This window comes from Aulonocara sp. 'chitande type north' Nkhata Bay, linkage group LG12 (assembly GCF_057382095.1).
Source record: "Aulonocara sp. 'chitande type north' Nkhata Bay isolate Kocher_YH1m ecotype deep benthic linkage group LG12, A_spYH_male_GT1.1, whole genome shotgun sequence".
Taxonomy (NCBI): Eukaryota; Metazoa; Chordata; class Actinopteri; order Cichliformes; family Cichlidae; genus Aulonocara; species Aulonocara sp. 'chitande type north' Nkhata Bay.
In genome coordinates this window covers 21710819-21724655 of record NC_141355.1, presented here as the reverse complement: position 1 = coordinate 21724655, position 13837 = coordinate 21710819, and the positions used below count along the sequence as shown (strand labels likewise).

At 40.9% G+C, this 13837-nt stretch overlaps 1 protein-coding gene across 2 annotated transcripts in view; it reads left to right on the top strand.

Annotated features, from left to right (window-relative positions):
* Positions 1-13558, top strand: part of wscd2 (WSC domain sialate O sulfotransferase 2) — a 44269-nt gene extending 30711 nt beyond the window's left edge. For both annotated transcript variants that reach the window (XM_086314303.1, XM_086314304.1), the window contains exons 4-9: positions 1128-1312; positions 4153-4274; positions 4345-4519; positions 8626-8790; positions 8885-9085; positions 11779-13558. In XM_086314303.1, the coding sequence (XP_086170429.1) occupies positions 1128-1312; positions 4153-4274; positions 4345-4519; positions 8626-8790; positions 8885-9085; positions 11779-12131 (1201 nt within the window). In that variant the 3' untranslated portion in view covers positions 12132-13558. The remainder of the gene's footprint in view (positions 1-1127; positions 1313-4152; positions 4275-4344; positions 4520-8625; positions 8791-8884; positions 9086-11778) is intronic.
* Positions 13559-13837: the final 279 nt, after the last annotated feature.

Below are 13837 nucleotides of genomic sequence, written 5' to 3'. Positions count from 1 at the left end.
TTTAAAACTAGATTTTGACCCGGCCTCTTCAGGCCTCTAAGATTATGCAGTGCTCAGCTTTTACTGTGTTTTAGTTCTGCATATTATAAAGAAATGTGATTGTTTTGTTGAAACACTGAACTGCGGTTTTGAGTCATGCTGGTGTTGGTTTATAATTAAAGCCCATTCATTAAAAAACAAACAAAACAAAAAGCCTCAGGCCGTTTATTAAATTACATTTGCATTTATATCATGTTTTATAAGGTAAAAAAACATCAGTCGGTTTGTTATAATGCAAGTATTCTTTCACTGATTGCCAAAAAAATTCTGTTTTGTTTTAGGGTTTTTTTGCACTGCCACAGTTTTCATGTAGTAAAAATACGCACTCCAGTTTTCAAGCCATTCATCTCCCCCACTTCTCCTCCATTTGTTTCCCATTATCCTCTCATCCCGTCTCACTCTCCGCGATACCTCACCATCCTTCTCTCACCTCTTTTTTTTCCCTCCTCCCTCCCTGTGGAGTACCAGGGACGGCTCTATCGAATGCACTGAATTACACCCATGACTGATTCACAGAGCAGAGAATAGGAGCAGAGAGAGATGCCTGTTTTCAGCTCCTTCTCCTATTAGTTCTTGCCTCTTGCAGCCACGTTTGCTAGAGTAGCGGGTTAATAAAAGCAGACAAACAAATGTGGGGCAACACATCGTAGGGGGGGAAAGGGGTTTGGGTTTGATTGACAGCCTGAGGATTTCTCCTGTGTGAGGTATGCATATTCGATGTCTAATTGCACCTGAAAAGCCTTCTGGGAGTCAGATCCTTCATCAGGCAACAGTACGGAGAGGAGAAGCCCTGTGTGATAAATTCTAGTATACTGCACACATTTATAATTGGCTTTGCTTAAGACGCCTGCAAAGCACATAAGTTTTCTCGTTTTCACAGCGATGCATTATTCTTGAATAATATTTTCATGCACAAACCACATCAGTGGTTTGTTTCCATTGATTACAGCTCTCCCAGCTGCTCCAGAGGATGAACTGTTTTTGCCTGTGGAGGATTAAGGAACATAATGAAGGCTCAAAACGATCACTTAAACCCCTCTGTCTCCCTACGCTAACAATGCTAATCCTTTTTTTCCTCTTCCCTCCAGGGGATATATGTTTGCAGGCCTGGAGTTTGGCGCAGAGTGCTATTGTGGTCATAAGATCCAGGCACCCAATGCTTCAGACAGCGAATGCAACATGGAGTGCAAAGGAGAGAAGAGCAACGTGTGCGGAGGGCCCAACAGACTGTCCATCTATAGGCTGGAGCTGAGTCAGGAGTCTGCGCGCCGCTGTAAGTCTGGCATCAGCATATCCAATAACACAACACGTCAAGTGTTTACTACTGCTGATATAAATACTCTATATCAACACTGACAGGTTCACAGTCTAAAATAAATGTGAAATGAATCCTTTAAATGGAACCTTCAAAAAGTTTAATTTCATTATAGATTTGCCATAAAAATTGAATTTGATATTTGAAAATAAAATATTAAACTTGGGTCCCTTTTCTAAGATGGATCTGATTAGATATGAGTGTCCTGAGAGTCTGTACTTAGGCACAAAGATGTAATTTTGATTCAGGAGTGTAACACCCGCGGCTACTTTGAGGGAAAAGATTTGTTTTATTGCCACAGTCGGGAGCAGGCTGCTCTGTTGTGTTTACCTCTTTCCCCGGGGAGCTGCTCTACCTACACAGCCCAGCCGCCTGTGGTCTTCATCCTAAACACCGACCCTCTGCCAGTGGAAAACTTCAGTCTTGGGAGAAAGAGCTGATTATCAGGAGTTGTAATGATCTTATAGTACAGAATATGCTTAATTTTTTTGATTCCCTGCTGGATCACTTACAAACTAATGAACAGTCTTTATTTCGTATGCTAGCTGAATTTTAATTGAGAGAGACAGAATATGAACCAAACATCCAGAAAAATCTTTCCTTTGTAACAAATTCAGCAGGGTGTCCAAAAATTATTTCTCCTGCTATACCTGTTATAAAACTGTGGCTTGCTTTGTTGCTTTGTTGTGGGAACTTTTTTCTTTATAATCTAAAAAAGTCCCGAACACATGGTGGGGTGACTCTACCCACCCTTTCCTTTTTGCATTCACTCTTCCTTTTTCTCTTTCTTGGCTCCTGCTTCTTGGAAATACTGTGAGATCAGAGAGAGTTACCATGCAGATATGTGGTGAATATTTTCATAGCTCAACTGCTCTCTCCAGAGGTGTGCACTACAAAGCAAGATTATTGGGTTAGGGTGGTATTTCAAGCTTAAAGTCAAGGTTCTCATTGTGACGAAGGTGGCTGTACCTTGGTACATTCAGCTTTATGCTGAACAGATAACCTGGTGCACAGCAGGTTATAATCACAACATGCTCCAAGTCCTGAAGGAAAACATTTTATAGATGCAACCTAATAAAAATGTTGGCACAGCTGAAGGAACCTGCTAAAAGACTGCAGTACAAAAATCACCATATATGGTCACAGTTCAGTAGATCATGCATAAAATGAATACTTTTATACTCGATCCTAGACCTGATTTTACTCTGCTGAAACCATGGCTGCTAAACAAAGATTAGGACTTTGACCAGTCTGTGATAAATCAGTTGAAATAATTGGACACACTCTAATGTAATTTCCACATTCCTGTTTTGGGGTATGGGCCACTGTAAAACCTGAATGCCCCCAGGCCTTCCTTTTGCTGTTTCATTGTTACAGCCCGTTCTTTTTCAATCTCTATCACCTGCTCTCCTCATAATGTCTCTGACTGAAGCAGGCGGCACTCAAATGATCAATTCTGAGCGGACGAAAAGTCTAATAATGCGTCCGAATCCTTCTTTTATGTGAGAAGCGGGAAGCCTGGATTAACAGAGACTGTTGATAGCAACCGTAGCGATATCCGTTATCTCTGACTGGGGGTTTGAGAAATTGTTGAGCCAGCTGACACAAAGAAAGTTTGGCTATGCTGAACCTGCTTCACAGTGCACCCCTCTGTTCCTCTGCTGTTTGTTTGTTATTATTCTCATTTCTGCTTTTAATCCTTCTATCTAACTGCTGCGCAAGCATTTCAGGTCGGCATTTTCACCTCTAACCCCGATCTCATGTCATGTGAGGGCTGCTCAGAACATCAAAGAGGAAATGGAGGAAATGTGATGTGTTAGCTGTTTTGCAAGCTTTGCCGAGTAAATCCCAGCTCTTAAAAGCTATAATAACTGAGCACAGATGCATCGTTGATGCACTCTTTGTTATTGAGACCTCATTTTCTGTGATAGCTGGATGGATTTATAGCTGCAGCATGTTAAAACACAGAAAGGTAACACAAACAGGATCCGTGAAGAGAACGTGGCATTAAAAATGCAACTTTAAGTCAGAGAACAAGGTCGAAAATAAATAAAACATTTAACACACACACACACACACACAGCACTAGAACTAATTTATAAAGGGGATATTCTCTTTTTTTTTTAAAGTCTGACACCACTGATCACTAATACTTCCTGTAAAGGAAAGGAGAGAGTGCTCAATAGTCTTGTTTACTGGTAGTGACACTATAAACTTTGAGAGGAAGGAATACCAAAGAGACGAAGCTCCATTTGCATATTTTACTTGGCTATGTCTGAGCAAGCAAGGTGTCTTCATCACACTGTCTGTCACAGTGAAAAGCAGCGCTTGTTTGGTTTCTCTCCTCTGTCATTAATTCTTAACAGTTTGTTGACAACAGAGACATTTTCGTAAGTACTCTATACTGGCGCTGCTGACAGGTTGACAGCCTGCAATAAATGTGAAATGGATGTTTAGATTTCCTTTAGCAGTGACTTAAATCTGGGTGTCACCCTTTAAAGTTGTGGTGCAGTGCGAGAAACATTTCCATCGTGAATAAAAACTAATTTATCTTTTCAGTTAGGTTCAGCAGGCTGGCAAAAAAAGGTCAATAACAAATTAAAATAAGGTTAAAAAAAAAGACCTGCACATGAAGGAGAAGAGCAGCTTTTGTGATGTGTTGTCTTCACCAACATCAGACCACAGAGAGGATTGGAGGTTGCAAGTCATCCCAGGGACACGAGTGCTGCTGTTAGTTTAGGGTCTCTGTGTTCTTTCGTGTTGGTAAGTGACAGTCTGGCTTGTTTTGTCTGTTTCAGATGGCAGTGCCATTTTCAAAGGGTGTTTCCACCGGCCAGACAATGTCACACTGGCTCTCCCCTTCAGCGCGGTCATCCAGAACATGTCTGTGGATAAGTGCGTGGACATGTGCACAGAGAGGGTGAGTGGATGTTGGGGATTTGTACGCTGCACGAGTGTGTCTTCAGTGTATAATGGCTGTTGTGTTCCAGGAGAAATCGCTGGCTGTGCTCGCTGGAGATCGATGCTACTGCGGATTCCCAACGCCCCTCTTCTCCCTGCATGAGCTGGAGGACGAGGGCATGTGTCTCAATCGGTGCCAAGGGGAAGAGTTTGAAAGCTGTGGAAACGACAAGTACTTTGTCGTCTACCAGACACAGGTTCAAGGTAAATTTAAGTGTTTCCTGGCAGCGGCTGAAAAGCCACACATGTGTTGAAGTTGGTCACATTCTGTTGGTGGGAAGTCCAAGTCAGACTGAGGTTTAGCACATTCAATTTAAAGTATGATAACACATGTGGTATTCAAGTGCAAAGTGTCAGCATGAGCCGGAACTTTGTCTAACTTACATGTCGTGCAAAGTTTGCAAAATGATTTTGGCACTGACTGTTCAACCCTGAGCTGTAGATGATTCCACGTATGAGATGCATGAATCTGTGGTGGATTAAAGATGTGATCATGCAGTGAAGAAGATCATTTCAAAAATCACAGAATTTAAAAATCAACAGTTCTTCTCCTGCAGCTTTGCCACATCTGTTCTTAGCCCCTTCAACCAGACATGCATCTTACACTCTAATATTAAGTTAGTGCTGTTTTGGGCCTAGCATGGAATTCAACTCAACTCATATTTATGTATTTACTGGCTCCACAGTTGCTTACTTTCTATGTTGACTGCATTGCTGATTATAGCAGTCTGTGATGTGAAATAAAAAAAAGTTGTGGTTGTCTTCCTTATTAACTCACACATCTGGACTACTCACTGGCCTTCTAGCTTCTACTACTTGCATGTGCCTCTCATTTAGATAAGATGCCAACTTCTGTGTTGAGCTGCCCAGAATTCACAATGGTGATCATCACTTGTGATGAGAATGGGATCTATAGATCAGATCCAGATCTGTCAATTGGACGCAGCAGAATCCCAGCAGTGATAGGGATTAGGGAAAAACCCCTCGGAATCTAGATGCTGGTGATGGAGATGAAGATGGAGGCTTGGATGGAGCCTGACATGGGAGAGGGAAGGAAGCTGGTTGCATGAAGGCATCTGGAAAGGAAAATGAAAAATCCGCAGTGATATTTAAAGTACATGGAGTAGCGGCTGATTGACCTGAAGAAGGCAGGCAGAAGGACAATTGGACTTGTGATCTTGCAATGAGCTTGACAGTGTGGGAAAGGGGAACTGATGCAAAGCTTAGATAAGTTACCAAACATCCGAGAAGCAGACAGATGTTTGAATACAGATCTTTCTTATTAAACGTGTGTGTAAGCTTCATTTAGACAAGTTCATGTTTTTAAATTTTGTAGGCAAAGTCCTGAAACTTCACTCTTGAAGCTGCTACTCGTCTAAAACGACGTCTGATTGGTCGAAGTGCATCTTGAAAACAGAGCCCAGAGGAGGTGCAGGAGTGTAGTTCCCTCTTAGACCACTTGAATTGCAACGTGCCAAAAGGTTATCGTGGATTTTTGTCAACTGACATGAAAAATATATCACCTGCGCTAGTATCAATTATTTAATTCCTCTGCTAAGCTAATTCTGGGCTGCAGGTACATTTTGAGTACCTCCACACTATCCAAAAGCTATCAGCCCGGTTTTTAGGAAACTTCATGGAGTAGTTGGGCTAAAGGAAGAGATAATTGACTTCAGAACCACATAAAGAGAAATGGATAAAGAGGTGGGATTCATTTGTATAGATGTCAGCTTTGCACTCTCACATTCAGGTACAGACGAGACCACCAAGACTAATTTGGAGGAGGTGGCTTTAGTTGTACTTCCAAAGGAACTCCATAGTGGTTTGTTTATGGTGGGAGCATGATCCATCTCAGAGGCTAAGAGTTGTGTGCTGACAATAAACACGCCCATTGCCAAGCACACTTTGCATTCAGGGAGAATGCAGTGTGCACAGTTTTTAGCAAACTGAAGTGAGGGAAACAGATATATAAATACAAATGTTAGGAGTAAATGTGTTGTCTGTGCTTCTTCTCCAGACACATGTGCTCAGTAAGCAGACTGATTGTTCTGGTGTGGTTTGCAGTGACGCACTTTGGTCCGCTTGGAGAGTTCCCTGTTTGACCAGAAACCAAAAATTGGGGAAAAGCTGCAATTTATGCAAACTCATTGACTAAAGAGCAGTGAACTAATGTTACGAGTCCTAGGACTAGTTGTACCAAAGTAACAAGTGGTTGGTTGGTTATAAACATGACTTATAAACCCTGTTATAAATTTCCACATGTTCCTTTGTTCTAGTGTCCAGCGTTGGCTATACTTACTTTATGTCAACAACAGACGTAACTCGTGCTCAGTTTCAAACTGTATAAACCAAATCAACACTGAGATTCATTCAGGAGGCTTCACTTTCAACCAGTTAATATTTCAGGTATCTCACAGCATAAATCACAGCCTCAGAGTTACTTTTAAATAACTATGATTGTTCTCATTTGAGCTCACAACATCAAATGAATTACAAACTAAAAAAACCTCCAGCGTCACACTTTAAACCTTAACCCAGTCACAGCGTTAACACTATCGGCACTGTGCCATATGCCAAGGGTTCAGCGCCGCAGTATTGAAAATAAATACACGCAATCACACACACAGATTATCGGTACATTATGAAGCTTAAAAAAGCGTTGTTTGTAACATAGCTCCTGCCTTTTTTTTTCTTAAGATGCCATGGCAACAGACTAAACTAAGATAAACAGCCGTGTCCCTAAAAAGACTCATTACACTAGTGCTAAAAGGTTTAGTTTAGTTTCTTTCTGAATTTCTGTCATGAAGGAAAAATAATAACCTTCTGTTTGCACAACAGGTATAATTATCCCACTGTGGCTCCTTTTTTCCTAATACTGAGATATTTTGCTTGTTATGAGCTGGAAAAACTAAAAATAAATACAAAGCTTAAAACCACAACATGTGAACAATTTCGGGAATAAACAGAAATAAAAAAAGTCTCAGCATTTTGTGTGCGCACAAACAGGATGCAAGTGTGAAAACACCCGAGTGTGTCCACGCAGTTTAAGCAGGAGCAGAGGGCACTAAGAAAAAAAATGGCTGTGATATTATTGTCTGGAGTTTGCAGACATGCACACGAACAGCAAAGGGATGGGTCACATATGAGGAAGTCACACTTCTGAGTGCTTCTGCCTGACCCCCCCCCCCCCCCCCCCCCCCCCCCACACACACACACACACACACACACACATGCACTAAATTCTTATTTTCGTGCCATTATGCACACTCGATGTTGCAAATCATCCGAACACTATTTATTCATTTTTATTTGTTTTTTTCCTTTTTTGTAAATTTGCAAATTTTTAAATAGTATATGCTCTAAAACGTTTACTTAAAACAATATCATCATGAATGTTCTTGGATTTGACTGTAAAATCTTGGGTTCCAGACACATGCATGCTTATCGCTGTATTTCTTGTTATTCCAAATATTGTTATGAAACTCAAAAATCCAGAATAGGTCTGTCTTCAGTCCAGGCGTTGTTGTGGGCTGTGTTTCCTTAACGCAGTGGACAGATGTGGCTTGGATCAGCAGAGTCACATTGCAGTAAACAGAAATGGAGGTTGCTGTGAACAAACAAAACAAAAATCAGCTGCTGTGGGAAATGAACTTCATGTGATCATTCTTGGCAAGCTGAACCCAGAAAAGGGAACCTGTCAGAGGTCTGAATGTGTTAGCTTTAAATCTGGTTTCAGTTGGAAAAAACGATTGTTTACCACACCACATGGTTTTGGCCCAATGCTACACCCTACTAGGGAAGACAGTAGTGCTGTGAAGCTGAGATGTTGTTGTCTGGTTTGTGACCCCTTGCAGTCAGTTGCTTTGTTCACAGAGTGTCTGAGAGAGATTGCAGTTGGTCTGGATCATGAATATTTGGAGACAGGTTGCATCCTGTTGCAAGTTTTAAGGAGATTGTTTTTACACTTGCATGACTGAGACATAACTCAATAATTCAAACCCTAATTATTACAAATCGAACACAAATGTTGTATATCTAAAAGGTGTAATAGTTTGGATGGAAACAGACAGGTCAACTTGAGTTGTTGGGAGACTGTTTGAAGTTATTAGGTGATATTTTGTGGAGAAAAATATAATAAAACAAGCCCGCCTTGACATTTCTTCTTTCTATAATAATCATCCAAAGTTGAAACGTAATAATTCTGTGTCTGTTATTACAAAACTGTGTAAATACGCAGGAAGTGACTGATTTTCAGTATTAATTTTAAACTTTGAGGTTCATTTAATCGGCTGATCTTTGTCCACTGTCAGATAATCGGTGCATGGACCGGCACTTCCTTCCCACTCGTGCTAAGCAGCTGGTGGCCCTCGCCAGTTTCCCTGGAGCTGGTAACACCTGGGCTCGCCACCTTATAGAGCTCGCCACTGGCTTCTACACCGGCAGCTATTACTTTGATGGCTCCCTGTACAATAAAGGTATGCCTCGGCATGTTTTTGACACGATTCACAGGCGCTCAGCCATGAATGCACCACCGTGGATGCTATAAAGTCACTCTGGGCTGTTTCACAGGATTTAAAGGGGAGCGCGACCACTGGCGGAGTGGGAGGACAATGTGCATTAAGACACATGAGAGCGGCAGGAAAGAAATCGAAGCCTTCGACTCCAGCATCCTCATGATACGAAACCCCTACAAAGCCTTGATGGCAGAATTTAACCGGAAATATGGTGGACATATTGGATTTGCTTCCCAGGCCCACTGGAGAGGGAAAGGTAAGCTGCTGAAATCTCTGGATCAGTGAATATTATGTTGCACGGAAGTCTCTCCGTCATCGTACTATGAAGAAAATGAAAATAAAAGACTTCATTAAACTGAGGCACTGAGGGCATATTTCATTTTTTGTGCTGATAACATTGTGGTGAACAAAGTTTGAGTAAAGCTTCACAATAAGTAGAAACTGAAACACTGCAAAATGAGAGAAAAACAAAAGAACTGAGAAACTGTGATATAGAAGGGCAAAGGATTGAGGAAATGCAATCAAACTCTGGCCTTTTTTAGCAGTTTGACCTGCACCAGTGTGGCTGAGCGCAACATTTTGTCTTTTGAAAATCATTTACACCATATAGCCACAGCATCAGCAGTCAGATAAATTAGAAGTGTTTATGACAAGTCTGATTCAGATCTTCATTCTAGGTTTAAAGTGGGAAATATATGTACCGGTATACATGATCTGAACACTTAGCAGCTTACTTTGTTTCCTTCTTTATGCTGTTAGCTGCAGATGTTATCAGTCAGAAAACGAATACACAGTTTAAAAAGCTGGTGAAATGTCTTCCATCCAGGAAGTCACAGTTTAGTCATGTTTAATTCCTCTTTTGTCCACTTGATGCTTAATAACTATGTCTAAAATATAGAGATGTCTTTATATTTCAGGCAAATTTTGCTCTTCCTATTGCATTCTTCATGTCTTAGTAACCGTGGCAACCGCTTTTGTCTCGTCCCCGTATCGTCTGTCTGACTTTATGCGAGGTTTCATCGATTTTTTTCCCCAGAGGCTGGAGAGTTGCCGACCCAGCAGTTGTCTCTCTTTGTGGAAACTTCAGCACATTTGGCCTGCCATTTCCAATGAGTGTTTATTCCCTCTGTTGTTTGGAAAATGATGCGGTGACATCACTAAAGAGAAAGGCTTTCTGACAGCTGCCACTTCGAATAGACGGAGAGCGGGTCAGCGTGACATTGTGCGCAGGGCCCCACATGTACAATTTGATGCATTCACCTCCACAGAGGGAGACTGTGGGGCACAGATGATGTCACAGACACTGATGCCTTCCAGCGTGGCCCCATAATGTCAGCTCAGGGGCAAGTGCAACTTATTTTGGAGGTCATGCCATTTTAGAAAGCACAGTGAGTTATTTTCCACTGTTATCTCATAGATTTAGAAGCTATACAGATGCCTTTTTTGGGGTAATCTGTCAAAAAGATACTGTCTGTGTCTTCACTCTGAAATGAGCAGAACAGGATTTTGGAGAAAAAGTTAAAATACTTTGATGTTTTTTATTGTAACTTCTGTATTTGCAGCTTCTTGGCATTTCTGCACTGCTGGTTGTGTTTTTGGGGGAAATTTCTGATATTCTGTCCACTCTGGCACTAAAGTTGCCTAAAGTTGATTGGTTTCTGAGACATTGCAAACTCAGCAGACTTTAAACTTTATCGATACCCTCTCCCAGCAGTAAAGATTTGTCCTTATGCAGCACAGCTCCTGCCAGCTCCCACTTTTTATGGGCCACTAGATGAAGCTGAAAGAAAAGGTTTTCTCACAGCAGCTCTGCAGGTTGAATGACAACCAAAAATGTCCGGACATTTCAGAAATTACTTAATGTGTCCTCCCTGCCTCTGGAGTTGAATGACATCAGTGCTAACACAGCTAACACAGCTCTCACTTCCTCTTAACTCTATGCCCACGCTGACACTTTGACTTTTTTGTACCGAAGTTCATTTTACCGAGAACTTAAATTTTATTCGAACAGACAAAACGTACATGCACTTAGCAATATGAGCTCTTTGACAATTATGACTTAATAACCTTTGGTAACCGCTTCTTCGTCTAAGCTGAAATCTCAAAGTGCAAATTTTCTGGTGTTAATGGAGACGGCTCAGTTCTGTTATTTCTTTTTTATTATCTTTCTTTCACTTACACTTTTGGTTTACAGTTGTTTCATCATTGTCAAGCAAAAGTCTTGAGCCACCCTTTCTGGTGTTTTTTGAAGTGCTCTTGAGCACTTTGAAGTGGCTTTCTGAAGGTCTTTCAAGGTTTTGCTTTGGAAATCGGCTGCCCCGTCACTTCTTTTTAATTGCAGTCTGCTATAGCAGTGCTTTTTTGTAAGTTGACCTATGAGTCATTCAAGCATAAAGGCAACAACTCAAAGGATGAACCAGTGTGTGTCAACACATAACAGACAAACTTAGCAAAGAACCAATTTTAAATTGTATCTTTAGGCACTTTGTACTAGCATGCTGACACAAAAATTCATACGTTATTCCCATTTCTTTATTTGAATCTATGAAAAATGCCAAACATAACACAGTTAATTAGGATAAAATAGTATTTTTGCAAGAGCAAAGAGCTATTAGCCAAAACTGGGCATATCGCAGCATGGTGTGCCGTGTGTCTTTTAAAAACAGAAAAATTAGGAAATTGAAGAAGTGGAGGTCAAAAGAAGAAGTGTCAGGCCTGAAAAAACTACAGCAGATAAACAATATCTGAAAGTCATTTTCTTAAAATACAGGAAAAAATCCAACAAAGACCTGACACAAGACGCCAGAGGTGATCCATCTGCTGTTCACAGGGTGGCTGTAGATGTTCTTCCTGCTATATTTCAGTCTGTACTGTAGAATGCCCTTTAACTTGTGCATTGGTACCCAAAACCCTCATTTATTTATGTTCTGTGGCCTCTTCGTCCTGCAGAGTGGCCCGAGTTTGTCAAGAACTATGCCCCTTGGTGGGCGTCCCACACGCTGGACTGGCTGCATTATGGGAGGAACGTCCACGTGGTCCACTTTGAGGATCTGAAGAGGGACCTGTTCACCAAGCTCAAAGGAATGGTCGAGTTTCTGGGTTTGAAGGTTTCTGAGGATCGCCTGCTCTGCGTCGAGGGCCAGAAGGACGGGAACTTCAAGCGGTCGGGGCTACGTAAGCTCGAGTACGACCCGTATACTCCTGAAATGCGTTCAAACATCAATGAACTGATCAGAACAGTAGATGCTGCTTTGAAGAAAAGAAACATGTCTGGGGTTCCAGAGGAATACATGCCAAGATGATAAATGTGAAGACCTCTGTTTTCCTTTTTATTTTGTTAGTTTTCCTTTTTATTTTGTTAGTTTTCCTTTTTATTCCTGCACATCTTGTAGAATTTCATGAGATAAATAGATTTTTTATCGTGTTAGATGTCTGTTAAGTCATGTAGATGGACACCTATTTCATTTTTTCAGTCATCTGTTTCTTTTTTAAACGAAACTAAATCAGCTTCATGCATTCATGGAGTAGACGTGACAGTTTTAGCAGGCAAGGTTTGTGTTTCTCTCATTTGCTGAATGAAAAGCACTCCTTATCCTGCTCTATGCACATGTGCTGTGTAGGCATGTGCACATGCCTTAACACAAAGAAGCTACAGTAGCTGTGACTACAGAGGGGCTCATCTGACTGTGCTGACAAAAGATACGATACAACACTGCAAAGTGTGTTCAGTGAGCTTATTTTGTGCAAAAGAAAAGTCAAAACATTAATTTTCCTGCTGCTATTACAGTTACAGAACTATTTTATATAAGAAGCTCACTGAAAGCTGTATCTCTTTGTTAGGGGGGAAAATGCAATATGCAGGGTATAACTACCTGATGGTGATGATACTGTGTGTTTCCAAGATTTTGTAAGGTGTTTAATTCACTGTATGTACGAGAAATCAGAAGGTTATTCAAGAAGCTGAGTTATCCCTTTCGAAGAGACTGACTCGAGGAGAGAAGAGGATTAATGTCTGCGGCATTTATTTATCTCCCGTGAGCAGCGCACACGTTGATTCATTTGGCTGTGAATATGTTTTCTTAACACTGGACTCGATGCAGAAATCCAAAAAGCACTTCGGTGTGCAACACCTTCCCCAAAGATCACTGCGGAATTAGGCATTACACTCATGTAATAGACTGGAGTTTACCTTATAAGTAGTGACTGTTGTAGAGGTTTATTTATGAGAGCTAATCATACTGAATGTGAAAACTGTCTTTTTTCTTTTTTTTCACTGCTTTGTTGTAAGAAAAGCTTTGAAACCGTTAAAGCTCGTAATCATTTTCCTATTCCTTGTTGAAAAAACAAAAAAACTCCAGCAAACTTTTGTGCAGCACGTCTTAAAACGGCGCTCGATCTCCTCTGCCGCTTAAACACAAACAAATACACAGATTGATAAATCCAAGGATAAAAAAACAACAACAGCACCGGTGATTGAGAGCCAGACAGCATTAACTGACTTCCATTTTCAGTATAATAAAACTATATTTTTATAGTGTATGCTGACACGTTCAAAATATTTGTATTGCAACAGGCAAACGGGAGAGGTTGTTTCTATTTTTAACACATGCTTTAAACTTTATTGGCTCTTTGCATTTATTGACAAGCCGGCACTTATTGAACAGGTGTCACATTTGAATGTATTTTCTATGGAATGAATGTAATGTAATATGGCCCAATAAATGAGTGAATCCAAGGAGTGACTCATGTCTGAATTTTTAGAAATCTGCTACGATCTGCAGTAGTCTTAAACATTTTTATTAATATATCGCATACCATATCACAATAGCGATCTGCCTGTGACTACAGGTAAGAGAAAAAGTGTTTTCCTGCTGTGACCCTTAGGCGCTCTGTAGTTTTATGGTTCAGTGTGCACAACAAGGCTTTCCTGTAAACCTCTGAGAGCGCAGCCAAGAGAAAAACAAGACTAAGCACTGACAAGCGTTCTGCTTCGTTACCTAAAGCTATA